At 42.7% G+C, this 25,754-nt stretch overlaps 1 protein-coding gene and 5 non-coding genes across 9 annotated transcripts in view; 5 read left to right on the top strand and 1 right to left on the bottom strand.

Moving 5' to 3' along the window:
* LOC133575275 (phosphatidylinositol N-acetylglucosaminyltransferase subunit Y-like) overlaps nucleotides 1-25,754 on the bottom strand; it is an 81,579-nt gene that overhangs the window by 14,098 nt on the left and 41,727 nt on the right. For 2 of the 4 annotated variants that reach the window (XM_061927897.1, XM_061927893.1), the window contains exon 4: nucleotides 4,908-4,961. The exons of the other annotated variants lie outside the window; for them this stretch is intronic. Coding sequence is in view for 1 of the 2 variants with exons in the window: in XM_061927893.1 (XP_061783877.1) it covers nucleotides 4,908-4,961 (54 nt within the window). In the remaining variant the exon portion in view is untranslated. The remainder of the gene's footprint in view (nucleotides 1-4,907; nucleotides 4,962-25,754) is intronic. 4 annotated transcript variants of the gene reach the window in all.
* Nucleotides 5,583-5,688, top strand: LOC133575436 (U6 spliceosomal RNA). The gene has a single exon (XR_009811498.1). It is a non-coding gene; the product is annotated as a U6 spliceosomal RNA (small nuclear RNA).
* Nucleotides 9,411-9,516, top strand: LOC133575446 (U6 spliceosomal RNA). The gene has a single exon (XR_009811506.1). It is a non-coding gene; the product is annotated as a U6 spliceosomal RNA (small nuclear RNA).
* On the top strand, nucleotides 15,918-16,019 carry LOC133575438 (U6 spliceosomal RNA). Its single transcript, XR_009811500.1, has one exon. It is a non-coding gene; the product is annotated as a U6 spliceosomal RNA (small nuclear RNA).
* LOC133575434 (U6 spliceosomal RNA) lies at nucleotides 19,250-19,355 on the top strand. The gene has a single exon (XR_009811496.1). It is a non-coding gene; the product is annotated as a U6 spliceosomal RNA (small nuclear RNA).
* On the top strand, nucleotides 23,813-23,918 carry LOC133575435 (U6 spliceosomal RNA). Its single transcript, XR_009811497.1, has one exon. It is a non-coding gene; the product is annotated as a U6 spliceosomal RNA (small nuclear RNA).

The following is a 25,754-nucleotide window of genomic DNA, read 5'->3' as shown; positions in this document are numbered from 1 at the left end:
CAGGAGGACTTTGAGTTGGCTAGCAGACGCGCTACCGTGACTACGCCGACCGCATCGATGATCGGGTGAAGTCCTTCGTCGCGCCGTCGATCGCTGGAACGCAGGTGAGCACCGGTGTTGATGAGCAGAAGAGAGCTGGCTAGGTGGAGAGCTAATGTTTTTAGCGTAGCTCTGTCGAGTCTCGTAGCTAAGTTAGCTTCAATGGCGTCGTTAGCAACAGCATTGCTAGGCTTTGTCAGGCTGTACAGCATTAACTGTGTGGTTACAGGTCCAGGGTTTGGTAGTATTGTTGATATTCTGTGTATCCTTTCAGTCAGGGGCTTATTTCTTTTGTTTCTATCTGCATTTAAGCACGATGCTATCACGTTAGCTCCGAAGCTAAAGTGCTTCACCGATGTATTGTCGTGGAGATAAAAGTCACTGTGAATTTCCATTTTGCGTTCTCGACTCTCATTTTCAAGAGGCTATAGTATCCGAGGTGGTTTAAAATACAAATCCGTGATCCACAATATAAAAAGGTGAGTGTGTGGAATCCAATGAGCCCTTGTACCTAAGTTACGGTCAGAGCGAAAAAAGATACGTCCTGCACTGCACTCTAATCCTTCACTCTCACGTTCCTCATCCACGAATCTTTCATCCTCGCTCAAATTAATGGGGTAATCGTCGCTTTCTCGGTCCGAATCGCTCTCGCTGCTGGTGTAAACAATGGGGAAATGTGAGGAGACTTTCAACTTGTGACGTCACGCTACTTCCGGTACAGGCAAGGCTTTTTTTAATCAGCGACCAAAAGTTGCGAACTTTATCGTCGTTGTTTTATACTAAATCCTTTCAGCAAAAATATGGCAATATCGCGAAATGATCCAAGTATGACACATAGAATGGATCTGCTATCCCTGTTTAAATAAAAAAAAATTCATTTCAGTAGGCCTCTAAAAGTGTTAGCAACTGCTATGTATTGTATTGTTGAAAAGGGGTAGGATTAAATAAGTGTTGCTTCTTTCTACTCATTTTGGAACATGTTGAATAGAGAAACTGAAAATGGTGATGTATCATGTTGTATGCATGCATGTTCGAAATAAAAGCAAGCTAATGGTTTTCTCTCATTCAATGGTGCTACCGGAAAACATTCCGAAAATTGTTACATCATAAGGAAACCCTATGGAGCAGGTTTTAAATTACTTGGGTTTTACTCTTGACCAGGAACTTTCATTTAAGCCCCATATTAACAACGTGGTCTCTAAGCTTAGGGTAAAGCTTGGTGTCATTTTTACAAATAAAAACTGCTTCTCTCTTAAGGTCAGAAAGAAATTGGTGACGACGACTAGCTTGCTCTTAATTGATTATGGAGACGTGCTTTATTTTAGTGCTTCATTTACAAACCCAAAACCAGTGTGATATGCCTTGGCGAGAATGAGGACTCAGATGGGGGATGATTGACACAGTCTTTATTTCAGCAGTTTTTTAGAACTCTCTTTAGACAGAGTGATTAAACAAATGGCTACAAACTCTATACTAGATACACTAGAGGTAAAAAGGGCATAAAACAATAAACGGAAAATCACTCCTGAGGGAGGAAAAAGGCAATAGCCAAATTCTACAAGGATCTAATAACAAAAAACCAACAATCTATGATTTGCTACTAGGGGTGTAACGGTACACAAAAATTTCGGTTCGGTACGTATCTCGTTTTAAGAGGTCACGGTTCGGTTCATTTTCGGTACAGTAAGAAAACAACAAAATACACATTTTTGGGTTATTTATTTACCAAATTTGCAAAATTTTCCACCAAAAATATTTTTCTTCGTGGAATATTTGATTTGAAGTAATCGGAACCTTGGCCAGGTCAATAATTCATAATAACATTGATTCAATATTATGTTTTGAGCAATGACAGTTTGAAAGAAAAAAAAAACAGCTTTGTTTTATTAGTCAACATTGCAACTTTTTCTAAATTACATTTAACCTTTAAGCTTTTTTATTTCACTTTTGTTATGTTTTTGTTTATTTTAATAGTATTTTTAGAACGTGCCGTGGGCCTTTAAAAAATTAGCTGTGAGCTGCAAATGGCCTCCGGGACACACTTTTAACACCCGTGTTATAGATAATAAATTAAATCTGATAAATCTATGGATAAAAAGCAGAGCTTGACGACGCATGCGCTTTTATCATAACTCTCGCGCTCGCGCTCTCTCTGTCTCTCCCTCACAAATGCTGCTGCGCGCACAATTTGTTTTGTTTTTAACCTTCTTAAACCTGAACGTACATTGTTAATACACGCAACCATAACTCAAAATGCCGGACATTTGAGGCATTTAAGAAACACCGCCTGGACAGCCCCGCAAAAGAGGACATGTCCGGTGAAAAGAGGACGTATGGTCAGTCTATCGTAGCCGGACATGTCCTCTTTTTCTAGCAGCTAGCGGCCTACTTCATAGACTGACCATACGTCCTCTTTTCACCGGACATGTCCTCTTTTGCGGGGCTGTCAGGGCGGAGTTTCTTAAATGCCTCAAATGTCCGGCATTTTGAGTATTGTTTACACAACGTGCAGTACGCTACTTAATATGTCCGTGTGGAAACTCGTTCGGTACACCTCCGCACCGAACCGAAACTCCCGTACCGAAACGGTTCGATAAAATACCCGTACCGTTACACCCCTATTAGCTACACAAAAGAAAAACCGCTCATGAAGAGGAGACAAGAAGCTTTAAACAGAAAGTACGCTATAAAGAGCTAAGAAAACTGAAAATTCAAGAGCTCGAAGAGGGGAAAAAGGAAGGCAAAGCACTAGTAATGGGTCCGGCAACACCGATGCATCGGCGCATGCGTCGAGCTCATAGTGCAGGGGTGTCAAACTCAAATACAGAGTGGGCCAAAATTTTAAACTGAACAAAGCCGCGGGCCAAGGTTGAACAAATTAACCTTTTAATAGGGACCCAAACAAGTTTTGCATTAAACATTGAACAAGCAAGGCTTATATAACTTTATAGTGACATGCAAAATCGAGTTTCAAATAATAATAATAATAATTAAAAAATATCAATGGCATATCAAATACAATTTAAATAAAAATTGAATGCCTCTTTTCTATTTGCAGCCTTCTGAGGTAAATATCAACATTAACTTTTTCCACAGGCTAATACATTTGAAAATAAAATAATGAATAAACCAACCATTCAGGACTTTAAACGGCTCAGTTTGCAACACACTGATCTAATCTGATGTGCCCAAACCAGATACCTGCCATCTTTTCTTGGATGCTAGTTCATTAATGTCAGGGCTCAGGCTGTGAGCTGAAGCAACCCTTATTATCGAACGAAGGTGTTCATCAGTCATTATTTCTCATATTCCAGTCTTGGGGGCGTGCCTGTAAGGCACTGCTTTTAACATCACGTCCGCTTTTCATCCCTTCTAACAACGTGCCCGCCCAGTTTCAAGATATGAGCGACTTCTGTACGCACACACACGTAAATGCAACGCATACTTCATCAACAGCGATACAGTTTACACTGAGAGTGGCCGTATAAGCAACTTTAATATTGTTAGAAATATACGCCAGACTGTGAATCCACACCAAACAAGAATGACAAACACATTTTGGGAGAACATCCGCACAGTAACACAACATAAACACAACAGAACAAATACCCAGAACCCTTTGCAGCACTAACTCTTCCGGGACGCTACAATATACATACACCCCCGCTACCTCCAACCCCCCCCCACACACACACACCTTGTAGCGTCCCGGAAGAGTTAGTGCGGCAAAGGGTTCTGGGTATTTATGGGTTCTGTTGTGTTTATGTTGTGTTACTGTGCGGATGTTCTCCCAAAATGTGTTTGTCATTCTTGTTTGGTGTGGATTCACAGAGTGGCGCATATTTCTAACAGTGTTAAAGGTTTTTATACTGGCACCCTCAGTGTAACCTGTATCGCTGAAGATCAAGTATGCGTTGCATTCACTTCTGTGTGCGTGCTACAGCCGCACATATTATGTAACTGGGCCAGCACTCGTTGGACTGGATGAAAAGGGGACGTTACAATTCTCGGGAGGGGCACTGAAATTTGGGAGTCTCCCGGGAGGTTTGGCAAGTATGAGAATTAGCGGTGTATCGCGGCACCGCCGCTGTATAGAATCGGCAGGCCAGCTCTAGTGTTAATTTGATATCGCCTCACGGGCCAAGTGAAATCAGAGTTTGACACCCATGTCATAGAGCGAAACCCTGTGTCGGTGCGTGTACCGCTTTTAGAAAGTCACGTGACGGATCATGAGCTGTTTCGGTCACGTGACCGATACTCGAACTGTGTTGCACTCCCGCCTCTTCTGTGTCCTGTGAGCGAGTCTTTTCTACAGCCGGAGAAATAATAACTAAGAAGAGAAATCGTTTGAAATGTAATACGTTGGAAAAACTTTTTTTTTTAATTAAAATGTGGGGAAAAACAAAAACATTCCCAGTCCACAAGCATCCTCATTCACAACACGTTCTCTTAGATTTCCATGTTATGATACATGTTCACATTATTTATTGACTGTATCTAAAAAAGATAAAAATATATCTTTATTTAAATTAAGATATGAAATAATCCTAAATGAAATACAATGACTTGGTTTATATTATTGTATATACTAGGTCATAAAATCAGTGTCAGTTGAGTCGGTCCATAGGTTGCCTGTAGGGATTTTTAATGTCCAGCAGATGTCAGTATTTAGTGACACAGTATCGACACAGTATCAATACAGCTTTGCAATGTGTCAAAACGCTTCATGACGCCTCATCAACCCATCACGACAAAGCACTATGAAATTAGCTATAAAAAAAACTGACCAAAAAAACTTTAGCAAATCAACATCACTCTTCTTCACAGGGTACAAAGAAATCAAGAAATAAGGCAAGGCAATACTTAACCACTTGGACAAGACTGTGGAAGACGGCTGGCGGTACACGACGAGACGATATACCCTAGCAACAAGACAGGGGAAGACGTGACACATGAGGGTGATGCAAGTGGGCACAATCAGGCAATCAGAAAAGACATCAGACCAGTGACACAGGAGCTAGAGCAAGTGGCCTAAAACGAGAGGAAGATTAGATTTTTAACATAAAACAGGAAGTTCGCCAGACAACCCCAAACAGGTCTTCCCTCACCGCGGTGTGACACAGTGAAGTTGGCATGTGTAAATCGTAAATAAAAACAGAATACAATGAGCGTTCTCCACGAGAACAAGTCTGCTGCAGGAGGAGTATGTTCTGATGGGGGAGGAGTATGCAAATATTCTTGACGTCAGACTGCTGCCATTGTTGGTGCCGTGAGGGGGAGAGAACCTTTTGCACCAATGCTAGCAGTCTGACGTCCAAGGCCTTTGGATATACTACCCATCGGCCCTTACTGGGACTGACTCAGACTGCATTTGAAGTTTATTTTTAGCGCTAGCATTACATAACACATTAGATCATAATCATCCGTAAATGTTGACAGGTAGTATCATATAGACTTCAATTTGCCTTGTTTTCTGCCACCATGTCTGTGCAAAGGGTAGCGGGACGTAGCCTACTTATACCAAATCGTTTCCTAGACCCATTGCGCTACTTCGGTAACGCATATACTAAAATTGGAACGATACAGAGAAGATTAGCATGGCCCCTGCGCAAGGATGACACGCAAATTCGTGAAGCGTTCCTCATTTTCATTTTAATAATAAATATTTTTCCTAACCCTAACCATGCAAGTATTGAAAAGTACCATATGCTTCATCTACATCATTCTTGCTACACACAGTGTCCCAGCTTTGTTCTCTCAAAATATCCTAGCTTTGTTCTCTCAGATCATTCTTCAAAGCTTTGATACTTTTCTCTGTGCTTCATTCGCCTCTTGCAGGACCTTAATTTCACGACTCACTGCTGTGCTGCACGCGCGCACAAAACAGAACACACACATCAGAATCAGAATCCGGTTCATTTGGCCAAGTATACTTGCATGTACAAGGAATTTGTTTTCGGCAGTTGTTAGCGCTCTAAACATACAACAAATAGACACGTATACATTCACTGAGCAAGCAAGTACTCGAGGTGCATACTTTACAGCAAGACATAACTAGTCACATATCAGCATTGTATACAAGTAAGACTATACAATATGTTGTGCAAAGTACAAATATATGCATAAATGAGGTATATAGTTACAACAAATGTAGAGAAAGAGTAGTGCAGTGCAAAAAAGGCCTGGTGCATGGTCTGTAATGTGCAATAAGTCTGGATGTATGAGTGATAAAGTCAGTAGTGCCAGTAAAGTCTGGCTGTGCTTGGGAACAGATCAGATTGTGTTGTCCACATTATATACTGTTCAGGAGAGTGATGGAAGTGGGAAAGAAGCTGTTCTTGTGTCTAGTAGTTTTTCAGGAAAGTCACAGCCACACCATCCCCCTTCACCCAGATGACTCCCACCCCCGTCTCCATTGTAGACTCCATCCGTTTCTTGGGCACCACCATCACCCAGGACCTCAAGTGGGAGCCGACCATCAGCTCCCTCATCAAAAAGGCCCAGCAGAGGATGTACTAGTCCGGGACAAGCATCGACTGCAGCGCATCGTACGTGCTGCTTAGAAGGTTATTGACTGCAAACTCCCATCCCTCCAGGACCTGTTCTCCTCCAGGAACCTCCTAGGAGGCGTGTGCGTCGGATCACAGCTGACTCTTCTCACCCTGGACACAAACTATTCACCCTGGACACAAACTATTCTCCACTCTCCCCTCAGGCAGGAGACTACGGTCCATCCAGACCCACACCTCCCGCCACCTGAACAGTTTTTTTCCCCTGCCATCAGGCACATGAACAATAACAAGATCTGATAGCCCAGTTACAGCTCATGTTATCCTATTTTATGTTTATATGTGTTTTATGTTGCACGATTGCACCAAGTAAAATTCCTAGTTTGTGAACCCGTTCTCAAACAATGGTAATAAAAACTATTCTGATTCCGAAAAGCTTCAAAAATTGGTCTCCTCAGTTCCCTGAGTGTTGTTAAAAGAAAAAGGCCATGTAACAGTGGTAAAAATGCCCCTGCGGCAACTTATTTGCAATGTGTTGCTGCCTATGATTATTTGCAAAAAAATACATTGTTTCTCAGTTTGAACATTAACTATCTTGTCCTTGCAGTGTATTCAATTGAATATAAGTTGGAAAGGATTTGCAAATCATTGTATTCTGTTTTTATTTACAAATTACACAACGTGCCAACTTCGCTGGTTTTGGGTTTTGTAGTTACGTCAACAGATATTTCCCTTTATGGGTTAGTTTGTGGGCCATACTATATCGGGATATAAGTTTTGATCCATATTGCCCAGCCAGGTTTTCCAAAGCCCTATTTTCACCTCTTATTGTAAAGTTTTCACAGTTCACATTTTTGAAACAATTCTAACCATTCCACCATCAAAACCGTTCTCTTATTTGGGACAACAACAGTTCATTTTTATTGTACAAATTCCCAAGTTTCCCCCAAATTCCGAAATACAAATTCTCAGATCAAAGTGTTACTACATCAACATTTGTCAACCACTTTAAACAATTCCCTAACACCAACCCATTCTAATCATCTAGGACAATTGTGATAATATTTATATTTTTAAAATGTCCTGGTTTTCCTGAAGTCCCCAAAATTCCAGGAAATTCTCATTGAAAAGAATGGAGATTTTCAAAGTTCCACAACTCCCACATTTCACATCCGATTCTAACCCTTCCACCATCCACACACTCCACTCACCCTGGACATTCAGGAATCTGATAATTCCCGCATTACCCGGAATTAACAGGAATTTACCCCCACTGAAAATTAATGGACAATATACCTTTACCTAGACCAGTGGTTCTCAAATGGGGGTACGCGTACCCCTGGGGGTACTTGAAGGTATGCCAAGGGGTACGTGAGATTTTTTCAAAATATTCTATAAATAGCATCAATTCAAAAATCCTTTATAAATTGGAAAAAAAGCTTTTTTTCCAAATAGTTCAAGAAAGACGCTCCTGCTACTTGTTACTCAACTGCTAGCATACTACCGTTAGCATGCTATCTTTTGCAGCTATTTTTTACACTTTTTTTGCTAATTTCACAGCCATACATCTTATAGCTACATAACTTGATATGTGATACATGCTATCTATTATTAGCATGCTAGCATCTTAACAGTAGCATACTAACTTTTTTTTGGATAATTTTGCAACCGTGTTCCCCAGAGTCATACAACTCCATAGTTGCCACATGCCAACTATTAGTATGCTATCGTTAGCATGCTGACTTTTTCAGCTAATTTAACACTTTTTCTGCTAATTCCACAGCCATACACTTTGGAGTCATACAACTTGGTATGCCACATGTTAACCGTTAGCATTTACATGCTAACTTTTTCAGCTAATTTTGCAACAGTTTACCCCAGAGTCGTACAACTCTACATAATTTAGCTGTTCATGCTAACTTTTTTTGTTTTGCTATTTTTGCAAAACATGACTCATTAAATTTGGTACCTGACACATGCTAACTGTTAGCATGATAACGCTAGCATTTCAGTTCGACTCACGCATTTCGGCGGATGCAGTCACACACAATTCCTACCCGAACTGCACGGATAGTCTAGTATGGTGTTTTATTCTTTTTAATTTATACTTTTTTTACATTTTAAATACATTTTCGATTTTTCTACTTTCTTATTTTATATTTGTCTAGCTAGTGGCAACAAACAGGGAAAATTAAGCACATTTTTACTTCTTAAGGCTGACAGTATTGGAGGTGTTAGAAATTACATACGTTGATCTAAGTTGGTGACAACTGAAAAGTAAGTAATACATATAAAGTTTTGAATCCTGATTGCACTACATTGAGAAAACGTGCTGGTTTTAGTTTTTGCAAGTAGTATTTTTTTAATATTTAGCAAGGTCGACCACACACTTAAATAACAAAAAACATCAAGGTAATGATATTTGTCTTCTGTAATGGCATATTGGTAAGGACTTGTGAAGAAAGCCATGTGATCAAGAGGCATGAGCGTTCTCCACGAGAACAAGTCCGCTGGAGGAGGAGTATGTTCTGATGGGGGAGGAGTATGCAAATATTCTTGACGTCAGACTGCTGCCATTGTTGGTGCCGTGAGGGGGAGTGAATTTTTTGCACCAATGCTAGCAGTCTGACGTCCAAGGCCTTTGGATCTACTACCCATCGGCCCTTACTGGGACTGACTCAGACTGCATTTGAAGTTTATTTTTAGCGCTAGCATTGCATACACACATTAGATCATAATCATCCTTAAATGTTGACAGGTAGTATCATATAGACTTCAATTTGGCTTGTTTTCTAGCACCATGTCTGTGCAACAGGTAGCGGGACGTAGCCTACTTATACCAAATCGTTTCCTAGACCCATTGCGCTACTTCGGTAACGCATATACTAAAATTGGAACGATACAGAGAAGATTAGCATGGCCCCTGCGCAAGGATGACACGCAAATTCGTGAAGCGTTCCTCATTTTTATTTTAATAATAAATATTTTTCCTAACCCTAACCATAAAAGTATTGAAAAGTACCATATGCTTCATCTACATCATTCTTACTGCACACAGTGTCCCACCTTTGTTCTCTCAAAATATCCCAGCTTTGTTCTCTCAGATCATTCTTCAAAGCTGTGATACTTTTCTCTGCGCTTCATTCGCTACATGCTTCATCTACATCAGGCCTGGCCAACCCGCAGCTCTTTGGCTGGTTTAATGCAGCTCTTGACTCTTTAAAAAAAAAAAAAAAAAAAAAAAAAAAAAAAAAAATTGTTTATTTTTTTTTTTTCCAAATCATTAGTACCCACGAGGTGTAGATGCGACAAACTCTTTGATGTCAGAGGCCCACGTTGCCGCGTTACTGTATTGTAGTATATCTACTGTCCCTGGCTTTCGCTGGGACGAAAAACACTACATTTCCCAAAATGCAGCGCGACCGAGACACACGGCCGTTTTATTGGACTTTCGGCGTTCTGCCTCTTATATCGGCCGTGATCGTGATCATCACGAAAAAAAAAGGAAATACTTGGATTACAATATCCGCATTACTTTTTCCGCCCAGTTTAGCCGGTTTGAGTTGCACATAAGAAGAAGAAGAAGAAGCCGATTTGAGTGACGTCAAACGTGCATGTGCGTGAGACCACAGTAGTAAACAATGTGTGACAAGTTTGCTCTCAAAATGGCAGGGAAAAAAAGCACAGCAAAACAAAAATATGAAGAACACAGGACATTTTAACAAGTGTGGGAGAGTTTATATTTTTTTGTTGAACGTAATGGCAAGCCATTCTGCCTTATATGTCAGGCATCATTAGCATTTCAAAGCTTCAAATCTTCAGCGTCACTTTAGCTCACTCCATGCTAACATCGACCAGGAATTTCCAAAAGGGACAGAACTTCCCAAGCACAAGTTGGCCACTTTGAAAAGTCAGGCAGAAAAGCAGAAATAGTTTTTCCAAAAATTTACGAAGCACTCAGAGACCGCCCTGCGATGAGGTGGCGACTTGTCCAGGGTGTACCCCGCCTTCCGCCCGATTGTAGCTGAGATAGGCTCCAGCGACCCCAAAGGGAATAAGCGGTAGAAAATGGATGGATGGGCACTCAGAGACCGTAACGCTTTCATCATATCAACTGGCTTGGAACATTGCACAGGCTAAAAAGCCATACAATGAAGGGGACTTCGTTAAAAAATGCCTCAGTGACGCTGTTGAAATCTTGTCTCCTGAAGACAACAAACTAAAAAGAAAGGTATCAGAAGTCCAACTGTCCCGCCACACTGTTGAACGCAGAATATCGGACATTAACACAGCTATTGAATCACAGTTGCACTCTGACCTTCAAGCATGACAGTATTTTAGTGTCGCATTGGATGAGAGTTGTGACATACAAGACAAGCCTCAGTTGGCAATATTTGCACAGTCTGTGTCAAACGATTGTGTGATAAAAGAAGAACTCCTTGATAATGTGCCACTAAAAGACAGAACCTGTGAAAGAAACAATGATGGCTGCATTTGCGAAAGCAAATCTGACCCCACCAAAAAACGAACTGCAATAGCCACAGATGGAGCACCAGCCATGATCGGATCTGTGAATGGGCTTGTGGGGCTGTGAAAGCTGACGAAACAATTACGAGTTTTGGAATTTCCACTGCATTATCCACAGGGAGCAAATCGTATCTAATACATTGAATTTAGACAACGTCATGAAGCCTGTGATGGAAATCGTCAACTACATCTGCACACATGCACTTAACCACAAGCAATTCAGGAATCTTATTGCTGAGCTGGACCAAGGGCTTCCAGGTGACCTGCTGCTGCACTGCACTGTGAGGTGGCTGTCAAAAGGTAAGGTACTTTCTCGCTTTTTTAAGCTTTTGGATGCTGTAAAACTGTTCATGGAAGAGAAGGAAAAGGACTATCCCGAGCTCTTGGACCTCGAGTGGATTATGGATCTGGCCTTTTTGGTCGACATGCTGTGTCACTTGGACAGACTGAACCTGACCCTGCAGAGTAAGTTAAAAAGGCTACCTGACCTGGTGCAAAGTGTGTTTGCGTTCATCAACAAATTGAAGCGGTTCTAGGCGCATATTCAAAAGGGAGATTTAACGCATTTTCCTACTCTGCTCAAAGCCAGCTGGCAAGTCACCAGCGCCGCCCTGAAAAACAAAAGAGACAGATATGCGACACTGGTTGAAAACCTGCACGTAAGCTTTGTGACACGGTTCCATGATCTCCAACTGAAATGGCCACAGATTAAATTCCTCGTCACAGATGAGGTTGCGGCTGAGTTGGAGATGATCAATCTTTGTGAGGAGGACAAAAGGGAGCATTGAGTTCTGGAAAAGTGTGCCAATGGAAAAATACCCCAATGTCAAACGGGCTGCGCTTAAGATATTGTCAATGTTTGGGTCAACATACGTCTGTGAGTCTGTTTTCTACCCTGAAACATGTGAAGTCAAAGCATCGATCTGTTCTGACTGACACCCATGTGAAAGAATTGCTTCGAGTGGCAACAACGGAATACAAGCCAGATTTGAAGAGGATTGTCCACGACAAGGAATGCCAGAAGTCACACTAAGCCACATACATAGTAAGACAAAAAATATATTTTACATTATGGATAATTATGATGCGTTCAAGAGTCTTACGGCCTGAGGGAAGAAGCTGTTAGAGAACCTGGAGGTTCTGCTTCGGAGGCTGCGGAACCTCTTTTTAGAGTCCAGCAGTGAAAACATTCCTTGGTGGGGGTGGGAGGAGTCTTTGCAGATTTTCTGAGCCCTGGTCAGGCAGCGGCTTTTTGCGATCTCCTGGATAGGAGGAAGAGGAGTCCTGATGATCTTTTCCGCCGTCATCACCACTCTCTGGAGAGACTTCCAGTCTGAGGCATTGCAGGCTCCAGTCCAGACAGAGATGCTGTTGGTTAGCAGGCTCTCTATAGTGCCTCTGTAGAATGTGGTGAGAATGGGGGGAGGGAGCTGTGCTCTTTTCATCCGACGCAAAAAGTGCATGCGCTGCTGAGCTCTTTTTACAAGAGCTCCGGTGTGTAGGGACCAGGTTATATTGTCAGTTATCTGCATCCCCAGGAACTTGGTGCTGCTTACCATCTCCACCGCTGTGCCGTTGATGAAGAGTGGAGCGTGGCTGGACTGGTGCTTCCTGAAGTCAACGATGATCTCCTTGGTCTTGTCGACATTCAGGACCAGGTTGTTGGTTCTGCACCAGTCAACCAGATGTTTCACCTCTTCCCTGTAGTCCATGTCGTTGTTGTCACGGATGAGGCCCACTACTGTCGTGTCGTCCGCATACTTCACAATGTGGTTAGTAGTGGACCTGGCGCAGCAGTCATGGGTCATCAACATGAACAGCAGCGGACTCAGGACGCAGCCCTAGGGGGAGCCGGTGCTCAGGGAGATGGCACTGGAGGTGTTGTCGCCCACTCTCACAGACTGGGGTCTGTCTGTGAGGAAGTCAAGCAGCCAGTACTGAATCCAAGGGGGGCCAGTAGTTTGCTCACCAAGTGCTGCGAGATGATGGTGTTGAATGCTGAGCTGAAGTCCAGAAACAACATCCGCACGTGTGTGTCCTTTCCTTCCAGATGTTCTAAGCTCAGGTGGAGTGCAGAGGAGATGGCGTCCTCTGTGGAGCGGTTAGGGCGATAAGCAAACTGGTATGGGTCGAATGTGGGGGGAAGTCTGGAGATAATATATTCCTTTACCAGCCTCTCGAAGCATTTGATGGGGGTGAGTGCAAAGGGGCGGTAATCATTGAGGGAGGTAATTGTGGGTTTTTTAGGCACTGGAATGATTGTGGCCGTGTTAAAACATGATGGTACCACAGCCTGGGTCAGCGAGATGTTGAAAATGTCTGTGAGAACCCCAGCCAGCTGGTCTGCACATCCCTTAAGCACCTTGCCCGGAATGTCATCAGGTCCCGGTGCTTTCCGGGGATTCACTCTCCTCAGGGTTTTCCAAACATCCGCTATGTCCAGTTTGAGCGGCTGCTCGTCAGGGCGAGGGATGGATTTTCTCGCCGGAGTGGTGTTAAGTGCCTCAAACCTCGCAAAGTAGTTGTTAAGGTCATTTAGGAAGCTGATACTGTTGTCACAGGGACGAGGGGCAGCTTTATAGTCCGTGATGACCTGTATGCCCTGCCACATTCGTCTAGTGTTTGTGGGGTTCTCGAAGAAGTCCTGCACTTTCTGACTATGAGCACGCTTTGCAATCTTAATGGCACGGTTCAGGTTAGCTCTGGTTGTTTTTAATGCTACCATGTTGCCAGACCTAAAAGTCTTGCTCCGAGCCTTCAGCATTGCACGTACCTCACTTCTCGTTGTTCTTGATCACACTGATGTCCTCCATGCACTTCTGAATGTATGCACAGACACAGACACTGCATACTCCTCCACACATGTGATTTTCGGTGGCGGCTGCCTTGAACATGTCCCAGTCTGTGGTTTCGAAGCAGTCTTGTAATGCTTCCATTGCTCCCTCTGGTCAGGTCCTCACCTTCTTTACTGTAGCTTGCTTCCTGATCAGCAGGGGCTTGTATGCAGGAATTAGCATCACAGATAGATAGTCTGAGGAGCCGAGGTGGGGCGTGGTGCAGCTTTATACGCATGTTTAATATTGCCAAACACCATGTCCAGCTTGCTTCCACCCCTGGTTGCAAAATTCACATATTGATGGAAATGAGGCAACACAGTTTTCATGTTAGCTTGGTTAAAATTCCCTGCCACGATGAAAACTCCCTCTGCATGTTGAGATTGCAGTTCATCGATGGAGCATTACAACGCATTCAAAGCTTCTTTGGTGTTTGCACTGGGAGGAATGTACACTGCTGTGAAGATCATAGCACTGAATTCCCGGGATAAATAAAATGGCCTGCATTTTATAGTTAATATTTCTACATCGGGAGAGCAGTGACATGAGACTATCTTCCCATTATTGCACCAGTTGTTGTTGATATATATACAAACACCACCGCCTCGGGATTTACCAGCGAGAGTTCTGCTCCTGTCCGACCGAAACATAGTTAGCCCCTCGTTGCTAACTGCCTCGTCCGGAAAAGATGGTTTCAGCCACGTTTCTGTGAGAAATATGACGCAGCAGTCCCTCATCTCGCGTCTTGCATATACATCCAGTTTAAGGTAGTCCAGTTTGTTCTCCGGCTTATTAGTGATTCCCAGAGCCCAAAACAAGTCTGCGGGCTATAGAGCTTTTTCTATTAGGGCTCCAGTACTCTGAAATGCCCTCCCGGTAACAGTTAGAGATGCTACCTCAGTAGAAGCATTTAAGTCCCATCTAAAAACTCATTTGTATCCTCTAGTCTTTAAATAGACCCCCCTTTTAGACCAGTTGATCTGCCGTTTCGTTTGTTTTCTGCTCTGCCCCCCTCTCCCTCGTGGAGGGGGGGGGGGGGGGGGGCACAGGTTTGGTGGCCATGGATGAAATGCTGGCTGTCCAGAGTCGGGACCCGGGGTGGACCGCTCACCTGTGCATCGGTTGGGGACATCTCTGCGCTGCTGACCTGTCTCCGCTCGGGATGGTCCTCTGCTATGGTCCACTATGGACTGGACTATCACTATTATGTTAGATCCACTATGGACTGGATTTTCACAATATTATGCTAGATCCACTCAACGTCCATTGCACCGGTCGCCCTAGAGGGGTGGGGGTCACCCACATCTGCGGTCCTCTCCAAGGTTTCTCCTTGTCATCCCACTGGGTTGAGTTTTTCCTTGCCCTGATGTGGGATCTGAACCGAGGATGTCGTTGTGGCTTGTGCAGCCCTTTGAGACACTTGTGATTTAGGGCTATATAAATAAACATTGATTTATTGACATATAAAGTTTTGAATCCTGACTGCACTACATTGAGAAAACGTGCTGGTTTTAGTTTTTGCCAGTAGTATATTGTTTAATATTTAGCAAGGTTGATCACACACTTAAATAACAAAAAACTTCAAGGCAATGATAATATTTGTCTTCTGTAATGGCATATTGGTAAGGACTAGTGAAGAAAGCCATGTGATCAACAAGCACGAGCGTTCTTCACGAGAACAAGTCTGCTGGAGGAGTATGCAAATATTCTGGACGTCAGACTGCTGCCATTGTTGGTGCCGTGAGGGGGAGGGAATCTTTCGCACCAATGCTAGCAGTCTGACGTCCAAGGCCTTTGGATATACTACCCATCGGCCCTTACTGGGACTGACTCAGACTGCATTTGAAGTTTATTTTTAGCGCTAGCATTACATACACACATTAGATCATAATCATCCGTCAATGTTGACAAGTAGTATCATATTCACTTCAATTTGGCTTGTTTTCTGCCGCCATGTCTGTGCAAAAGGTAGCAGGACGTAGCCTACTTATACCAAATCGTTTCCCAGACCTACTTCGGTAATGCATATACTAAAATTGGAACGATACAGAGATTAGCATGGCCCCTGCGCGAGGATGGCACGCAAATTTGTGAAGCGTTTTCTCATTTTTATTTTAATAATAAATATTTTTCCTAACACTAACCATGTAAGTATTGAAAAGTACCATATGCTTTGCCGCGTGTCTAGAAGAGGTGAAAACCTTTCTGGGTAGCAGAGGGCTCACATATCCTGTGTTGGAACAGCCAGAGTGGCTGGAAAAGCTACACTTCACCTGAACACGCTTCACCTGAACACGCTAAACACAGCTCTTCAGGGGAAAGGACACACAGCCCTGCACATGTTGGAGGAGGTTTTGGCATTCGAGCGCAAGTTGACAGTGCTTGCCAGAGATTTACAGAAAGGTACACTGTCACACTTCCCCAGTTTGAGTGAGTTGAAAAAAGCTCACATTGTGAATTTAGAGTATTTGCATTCTACAGTCATTGCGATGCAAACATCGTTTGGGAAACGATTCACTGAGTTTAGAGAGGGAAAAAACACATTATCCTTCCCTGTCACTCCCCTCAGCCTCGATCCATCCTTGTTGAATATGACAGCAGTTCCAGGTGTGAGTCCACACCTGGAACTGGCTGACAAAGACATGTTGGTGTCCAAGTTAAAGCGCCTGACAGCGGACCTTGAAGATATTTCACGACAGAAGGCCATTCTTGCTCAGAATCACAATTGGTGTGATATTGAAAACCTCCCCAAACCAGACAAACTTCTGTTCGAAACTTGGAACGCTATGCCCGACTTCTATGTGAACATGAAGAAGTATGCACTTGGAGTCCTGTCGATCTTTGGATCCACATATGTATGTGAGCAGGTGTTCTCCAACATGAACTTTATTAAAAACAAACATCGCACAGGCCTCACAGATGAGAGCTTACAATCATGTGTGAAGATGAAGGTGACGTCATACAGCCCTGATGTGGAGACGCTGTGCGCTGCTGTTCAGGAACAGAAATCCCATTGACCAAGTATGATAAATATTTTAATTTCCTATAATTTTGCATATATTCAAAATTTTTAATTGTTCAGTGAAATAGACATTTTATTATTCAGGTTGGCAGCTGACTGCACGGCGCCAGTAGAAGGATGACGGCACAGAGAGAGAGGAAGGCATTTTTTGTTCTCTGCCAGTGGATTATTTAAATTCGGCGTTTTGTTTTTTCATTAATACAAGGAGGACTTAAATAGACATTAAAGTATTTTACTTAACCTTCAACCCAACGTCTTTTTCTGAGTTAAAAACGTTTTGTTGAATGCAGAAATGTTATTTCATTTTCTCTGCAGTCGTTCATTGATTTCATAAATGTAACCCATAATAGTTTGTTTCGACATAGCACGAAGTAAAAAAAAATTTATATACAGTGTTATTTCATTTAAAATTTCAAAAAAGTTTTGCGGCTCCCATTGTTTTCTTTAATCCGTGAAACGGGTCAAAATGGCTCTTTGAGTGAAAGACCCCTGATCTAGGACAATTGTGATAATATTTATATTTTTAAAATGTCCTGGTTTTCCTGAAGTTCCCAAAATTCCAGGAAATTCTCATTGAAAAGAATGGATATTTTCAAAGTTCCACAACTCCCACATTTCTCATCCGATTCTAACTGTTCCACCATCCACACACTCCACTCACCCTGGACATTCAGGGATCTGATAATTCCCGCATTACCCGGAATTAACAGGAATTTACCCCCACTGAAAATTAATGGGTAATATACCTTTACCTAGACCATATTTCTTAACAGACTTGAACGCTACCAAAGACGAAATGCTCCTGGTGCTTGTTACTCAACTGCTAGCATACTACCGTTAGCATGCTATCTTTTGCAGCTATTTTTTTTACACTTTTTTGGCTAATTTCACAGCCATACGTTTTATAGCTACATAACTTGATATGTGATACATGCTATCTATTATTAGCATGCTAGCATCTTAACAGTAAAATGCTAACTTTTTTTGGATAATTTTGCAACCGTGTTCCCCAGAGTCATACAACTTCATAGTTGCCACATGCCAACTATTAGTATGCTATCATTAGCATGCTGACTTTTTCAGCTAATTTAACACTTTTTCTGCTAATTTCACAGCCATACACTTATGAGTCATATAACTTGGTATGCCACATGTTAACAGTTAACATTTACATGCTAACTTTTTCAGCTAATTTTGCAACAGTTTACACCAGAGTTGTACAACTCTACATAATTTAGCTGTTCATGCTAACTTTTTTGTTTTGCTATCTTTGCAAAACATGACTCATTAAATTTGGTACATGACACATGCTAACTGTTAGCATGATAACGCTAGCATATCAGTTTGACTCGCGCATTTCGGTGGATGCAGTCACACACAATCCGTACCTGAACTGCACGGATAGTCTAATATAAATGATAATGATAAATGGGTTGTACTTGTATAGCGCTTTTCTACCTTCAAGGTACTCAAAGCGCTTTGACACTACTTCCACATTTACCCATTCACACACACATTCACACACTGATGGAGGGAGCTGCCATGCAAGGCGCTAACCAGCACCCATCAGGAGCAAGGGTGAAGTGTCTTGCTCAGGACACAACGGACATGACGAGGTTGGTACTAGGTGGGGATTGAACCAGGCACCCTCGGGTCGTGCACGGCCACTCTTCCACTGCGCCACGCCGTCCCGTATGGTCTTTTATTCTTTTTAATTTATACTTTTTTACATTTTAAATACATTTTCGATTTTTCTACTTTCTCATTTTATGTTTGTCTAGCTAGTGGCAACAAACAGGGAAAATTAAGCACATTTTTACTTCTTAAGGCTGACAGTATTGGAGGTGTTAGAAATTACATATGTTGATCTAAGTTGGTGACAACTGGAAAGTAAGTAATACATATAAAGTTTTGAATCCTGACTGCACTACATTGAGAAAACGTGCTGGTTTTAGTTTTAGCAAGTAATATTTTTTGAATATTTAGCAAGGTCGACCACACACTTAAATAACAAAAAACATAAAGGTAATGATATTTGTCTTCTGTAATGGCATATTGGTAAGGACTTGTGAAGAAAGCTATGTGATCAAGAGGCATGAGCGTTCTCCACGAGAACAAGTCTGCTGGAGGAGGAGTATGTTCTGATGGGGGAGGAGTATGCAAATATTCTTGACGTCAGACCTGCCATTGTTGGTGCCGTGAAGGGGAGGGAACATTTTGCACCAATGCTCGCAGTCTGGCTTGTTTTCTGCCACCATGTCTGTGCAAAATGTAGCGGGACATAGCCTACTTATACCAAATCGTTTCCTAGACCCATTGCGCTACTTCGGTAACGCATATACTAAAATTGGAACGATACAGAGAAGATTAGCATGGCCCCTGCGCAAGGATGACACGCAAATTCGTGAAGCGTTCCTCATTTTTATTTAATTAATAAATATTTTTCCTAACCCTAACCATGCAAGTATTGAAAAGTACAGTGTTTCCCACACATTCATTTATTTGTGGCGGCCCGCCACGAAATAATTACGTCCGCCACAAATGGATTTTTCGGCTTTTGACTCGCTCGACCGTTCATAAAAGCAATGGGACTGTCTGTGAATGTTGCTTGTAGTTACACCTCCGGTGCAGTAGGTGGCGGTAGCCTACTATGCATTGTAACTGCGCCAATAGCACTTAATTCACCTGGTGGGCCAGAGAAAGAAGAAGACGAAGAAGAAGAAGAGGGACGGACGGGATTAAAATACTCGCCGGCTACTTTTCATAATGATGGCGCTTCCTACGTTTCTACCTCAAACGTCCAAAAGATGCTGAAAGCCTTGATCCAGGATGCCATGGGGAAAAAAACTTAAATGGTGCCTTTTGGCGATAGTTAGCAGCTTGGTGGCTCATAGCCGGCTAGCTAACGCTTGCGAGCGTGGTAGCATTGCTTCATTTTTACAGGTGTTATAGGTAGATAGGTTATAGCTGCATCGCTCGCGGCTCGTCATATATTTAACGTTAATCCGCGATTTCACCGAGCGTTTCACTGACGCTGCTTCATTAACACCGCCGCTGTTTGACTGTCAATAAACACACATGGACTGAAGCTAAATTGTCCACTGTCCACTGCAGCATGTGAATGCAATGAAAAGAATAAAATCTAAAATCTGAGCCAACCAGCTGTTAAAATGTTGTCCAGGTTAATGTTTTGGCCATTAAAGGCCTTTCATTTCAAGATTTCAACTATGATCGGGCTTTAAACAGGTGGCTGACCTGTTCAGATGAGTGTAACTGCTACTGGTCAAAATAATGTGAAATAGCATTTAATTTTACATGTATGCAATGCCCTTTAAATGTAATTATAGATAATAATAATAATAATAATAAATACTGTGTAGTGTTGTAAATAGTCAACGGGAAGAATTTTAGTAAGATATAAGCCATGAGCACTACACAGCCAGAAAAAAACCTAGGCAGGACAAGTAAAAAGATTGGGGCAAGTAGATTTGAGAAGTCGGGCAAGTAGAAAAAAACCTTAACGTTGAACCCTGCATGTGTTGAGCTGCTGCCGCTTAAGGTTAGACGGCACTGTACATAGGGCGGTTCTGCTCGTTAGTAATAAATTCTAATGTTGGATGTTCACTCCTTCACACAGATGAGTATAGAAAAATATTTTCAATGGCCGAAAAGGGCTCGACTTGGAGAGGAGGTAGGCCTACAGTCCGGACCACAGGTGCGACCTGTTCAGCAGCAGCAGGAGGAGGAGGTTGACTGACTGTGGCAGGACACCTCTGCCTCTGTTTCACTTCATGTTGCTGGTAAATAATATGGTTGTAGTAGTAGGCTAAAGTTAAATTATTTAGTATTCACTAATTAAGAGACATTTTAGCTTTTATATTTTATAAGATATATTTTTTGTAAGAACCACAATTAAATGATAAATGATAAATGGGTTGTACTTGTATAGCGCTTTTCTACCTTCAAGGTACTCAAAGCGCTTTGACACTACTTCCACATTTACCCATTCACACACACATTCACACACTGATGGAGGGAGCTGCCATGCAAGGCGCTAACCAGCACCCATCAGGAGCAAGGGTGAAGTGTCTTGCTCAGGACACAACGGACATGACGAGGTTGGTACTAGGTGGGGATTGAACCAAGGACCCACGGGTCGCGCACGGCCACTCTACCACTGCGCCACGCCGTCCCAATTAATAAATATATTTCAGTGAATCACTAATTGTTCAAATCTGTATATAAATATGTACATAAAATGTTGTAATTATATTCCAACTCCGCGTTCTTCTTGGTCATCGCCGCTGCCGCCGCCACCCCCCACCCCCCGACCACACCACCACAAATAGATGCCTGTCCTGTCGGAAACACTGAAGTACCATTTGCTTCATCCTGCGATGAGGTGGCGACTTGTCCAGGGTGTACCCCGCCTTCCGCCCGATTGTAGCTGAGATAGGCTCCAGCGCCCCCCGCGACCCCAAAGGGAATAAGCGGTAGAAAATGGATGGATGGATATGCTTCATCAACATCAGGCCTGGCCAACCCGCAGCTCTTTGGCTGGTTTATTAGAGATGCGCGGTTTGCAGACACAACCGCAGAGTCCGCGGATTATCCGCGGGTCGGGCGGTTGAAATAAAAAAAAATTTGATTTTATCCGCGGGTCGGGTCGGGCGGTTGAAATTAAAAAAAATTAGATTTTATCCGCGGGTCGGGTCGGGCGGTTGAAATTAAAAAAAATTAGATTTTAAATAGATTCAGGCGGGTGGCAGTTAAACCAATTCGGAAATATATATACATAGTTAAATGTTGTTACCCACATACGAAAAACGAGCAGGCACCTGCAGCATATGCCACAACAGATGAAGAAAAAAAAAGAGATGGACACTTTTACGGAGCGGAGAAGGGACGCCTCGCCGGGGGTCCGGGACCGAGGCCTCTTCCCCCGAGAGGGCCCCACCGGGAGCCGTAGCTGAGGTGATCCGCGAGAAGGGCCCGACGCACGTCCAGGGTCACCACCGCGCCCACCGCACCGACACCCCGCCTCGTCCGCCTTCGCCGCGGCCGGCGTCACGCGCAGCAGGTAAGCAGCTTACCTGCCCGCCACCCCCGTGGCCGGGGACTCGTAACAGGGGTCACTCCGCGCGCTCCACCCGCGCAGCTTACCTGCCCACCACCCCCGTTGCCGGGGGCGCGTAACAGGGGTCACTCCGCGCGCAGTGCGCTCACGAAAGGGGTGGGGCTCACCCTGGTGAGCCGAGTGGGCCACTTTTGGTAAGCAGAACTGGCGCTGCGGGATGAACCGAACGCCGGGTTAAGGCGCCCGATGCCGACGCTCATCAGACCCCAGAAAAGGTGTTGGTTGATATAGACAGCAGGACGGTGGCCATGGAAGTCGGAACCCGCGAAGGAGTGTGTAACAACCCACCTGCCGAATCAACTAGCCCTGAAAATGGATGGCGTTGGAGCGTCGGGCCCATACCCGGCCGTCGCCGGCAGCGAGAGCCGCGAGGGCTAGGCCGCGACGAGTAGGATGGCCGCCGCGGTGCGCGCTGAAGCATCGGGCGCGAGCCCGGGTGGAGCCGCCGCGGGTGAGAGGGACATCGCACCTCCACGCGCTTGGAGGTGCGCTCAGCGCGGCTCCCAGATGATTGCGCACTGGTGTGCGTCTGGGCCGTGACAGCGTGGCACGCATTGAATGTCTCTGCTAACATTGGATCAGTCTCCTTTCTTTAACAGGCAAAAGCTTTATAACCTCACTAATGCCTTGCATCGTCTATATTAGATATATAACAACGGGCGAGTGCGGGCGGGTGCGGTTTTGATTAAATGTTAGTTCGGGTGGATGCGGATGGTTGACGACTTTTGTGATGCGGTTGCGGATGAAATAATTGTTTATCCGCGCATCTCTAATATATATATATATTTTAACACTTTAACACTTTTTCTGCTAATTCCACAGCCATACACTTTGGAGTCATATAACTTGGTATGCCACATGTTAACTGTTAGCATTTACATGCTAACTTTTTCAGCTAATTTTGCAACAGTTTACCCCAGAGTCGTACAACTCTACTAATTTAGCTGTTCATGCTAACTTTTTTGTTTTGCTATTTTTGCAAAACATGACTCATTAAATTTGGTACCTGACACATGCTAACTGTTAGCATGATACCGCTAGCATTTCAGTTTGACTCGCGCATTTCGGTGGATGCAGTCACACACAATTCCTACCCGAACTGCACGGATAGTCTAGTATGGTGTTTTATTCTTTTTAATTTATACTTTTTTTACATTTTAAATACATTTTCGATTTTTCTACTTTCTCATTTTATGTTTGTCTAGCTAGTGGCAACAAACAGGGAAAATTAAGCATATTTTTACTTCTTAAGGCTGACAGTATTGGAGGTGTTAGAAATTACATATGTTGATCTAAGTTGGTGACAACTGGAAAGTAAGTAATACATATAAAGTTTTGAATCCTGATTGCACTACATTGAGAAAACGTTCTGGTTTTAGTTTTTGCAAGTAATATTTTTTGAATATTTAGCTAGGTCGACCACACACTTAAATAACAAAAAACATCAAGGTAATGATATTTGTCTTCTGTAATGGCATATTGGTAAGGACTTGTGAAGAAAGCTATGTAATCAAGAGGCATGAGCGTTCTCCACGAGAACAAGTCTGCTGGAGGAGGAGTATGTTCTGATGGGGGAGGAGTATGCAAATATTTTTGACGTCAGACTGCTGCCATTGTTGGTGCCGTGAAGGGGAGGGAACATTTTGCACCATTGCTCGCAGTCTGGCTTGTTTTCTGCCACCATGTCTGTGCAAAATGTAGCGGGACATAGCCTACTTATACCAAATCGTTTCCTAGACCCATTGCGCTACTTCGGTAACGCATATACTAAAATTGGAACGATACAGAGAAGATTAGCATGGCCCCTGCGCAAGGATGACACGCAAATTCGTGAAGCGTTCCTCATTTTTATTTAAATAATAAATATTTTTCCTAACCCTAACCATGCAAGTATTGAAAAGTACCATATGCTTCATCAACATCAGGCCTGGCCAACCCGCAGCTCTTTGGCTGGTTTAATGCAGCTCTTAACTCTTTTAAAAAAAAAAAAAAAAAAATTAAATAAATTAAAAAAAAATAAAAAATAAATAAATAAATAAATAAATATATATATATATATATATATATATATATATATATATATATATATATATATATATATATGTATATATATATATATATATATATATATATATATATATATATAAACACTTTAACACTTTTTCTGCTAATTCCACAGCCATACACTTTGGAGTCATATAACTTGGTATGCCACATGTTAACTGTTAGCATTTACATGCTAACTTTTTCAGCTAATTTTGCAACAGTTTACCCCAGAGTCGTACAACTCTACATAATTTAGCTGTTCATGCTAACTTTTTTGTTTTGCTATTTTTGCAAAACATGACTCATTAAATTTGGTACATGACACATGCTAACTGTTAGCATGATACCGCTAGCATATCAGTTTGACTCGCGCATTTCGGTGGATGCAGTCACACACAATTCCTACCCGAACTGCACGGATAGTCTAGTATGGTGTTTTATTCTTTTTAATTTATACTTTTTTTACATTTTAAATAAATTTTCGATTTTTCTACTTTCTCATTTTATGTTTGTCTAGCTAGTGGCAACAAACAGGGAAAATTAAGCATATTTTTACTTCTTAAGGCTGACAGTATTGGAGGTGTTAGAAATTACATATGTTGATCTAAGTTGGTGACAACTGGAAAGTAAGTAATACATATAAAGTTTTGAATCCTGATTGCACTACATTGAGAAAACATGCTGGTTTTAGTTTTTGCAAGTAATATTTTTTGAATATTTAGCAAGGTCGACCACACACTTAAATAACAAAAAACATCAAGGTAATGATAGTTGTCTTCTGTAATGGCATATTGGTAAGGACTTGTGAAGAGAGCTATGTGATCAAGAGGCATGAGCGTTCTCCACGAGAACAAGTCTGCTGGAGGAGGAGTATGTTCTGATGGGGGAGGAGTATGCAAATATTCTTGACGTCAGACTGCTGCCATTGTTGGTGCCGTGAACGGGAGGAAACAATTTGCACCAATGCTCGCAGTCTGGCTTGTTTCTGCCACCATGTCTGTGCAAAATGTAGCGGGACATAGCCTACTTATACCAAATCGTTTCCGAGACCCATTGCGCTACTTCGGTAACGCATATACCGTATTTTCCGCACCATAAGGCGCCCTGGGTTATAAGCCCCGCCTTCAATGAACGGCATATTTCAAAACTTTGTCCACCTATAAGCCGCCCCGTGTTGTAAGCCGCATCTAACTGCGCTAAAGGAATGTCAAAAAAACAGTCAGATAGGTCAGTCAAACTTTAATAATATATTAAAAACCAGCGTTCTAACAACTCTGTTCACTCCCAAAATGTACGCAAATGTGCAATCACAAACATAGTAAAATTCAAAATAGTGCAGAGCAATAGCAACATAATGTTGCTCGAACGTTAATGTCACAACACACAAAATAAACATAACGCTCACTTTCTGAAGTTATTCTTCATTCATAAATCCCTCAAATTCTTCTCCTTCGGTGTCCGAATTGAAAAGTTGGGCGAATGTGGGATCCAAAATGGCCGGCTCCGTCTCGTCGAAGTAATCGGAGTCAGTGTCGCTGTTGTCCAGCAGTTCTGTGAATCCTGCCTTCCGGAAAGCTCGGACCACAGTTGTGACCGAAATATCTGGCCAGGCATTTACGATCCACTGGCAGATGTTGGCG

Source organism: Nerophis lumbriciformis, linkage group LG35 (assembly GCF_033978685.3).
Source record: "Nerophis lumbriciformis linkage group LG35, RoL_Nlum_v2.1, whole genome shotgun sequence".
Lineage (NCBI taxonomy): Eukaryota > Metazoa > Chordata > Actinopteri > Syngnathiformes > Syngnathidae > Nerophis > Nerophis lumbriciformis.
Note: the sequence above shows the minus strand (reverse complement) of the source record. Positions and strands in the feature narration are given on the sequence as shown.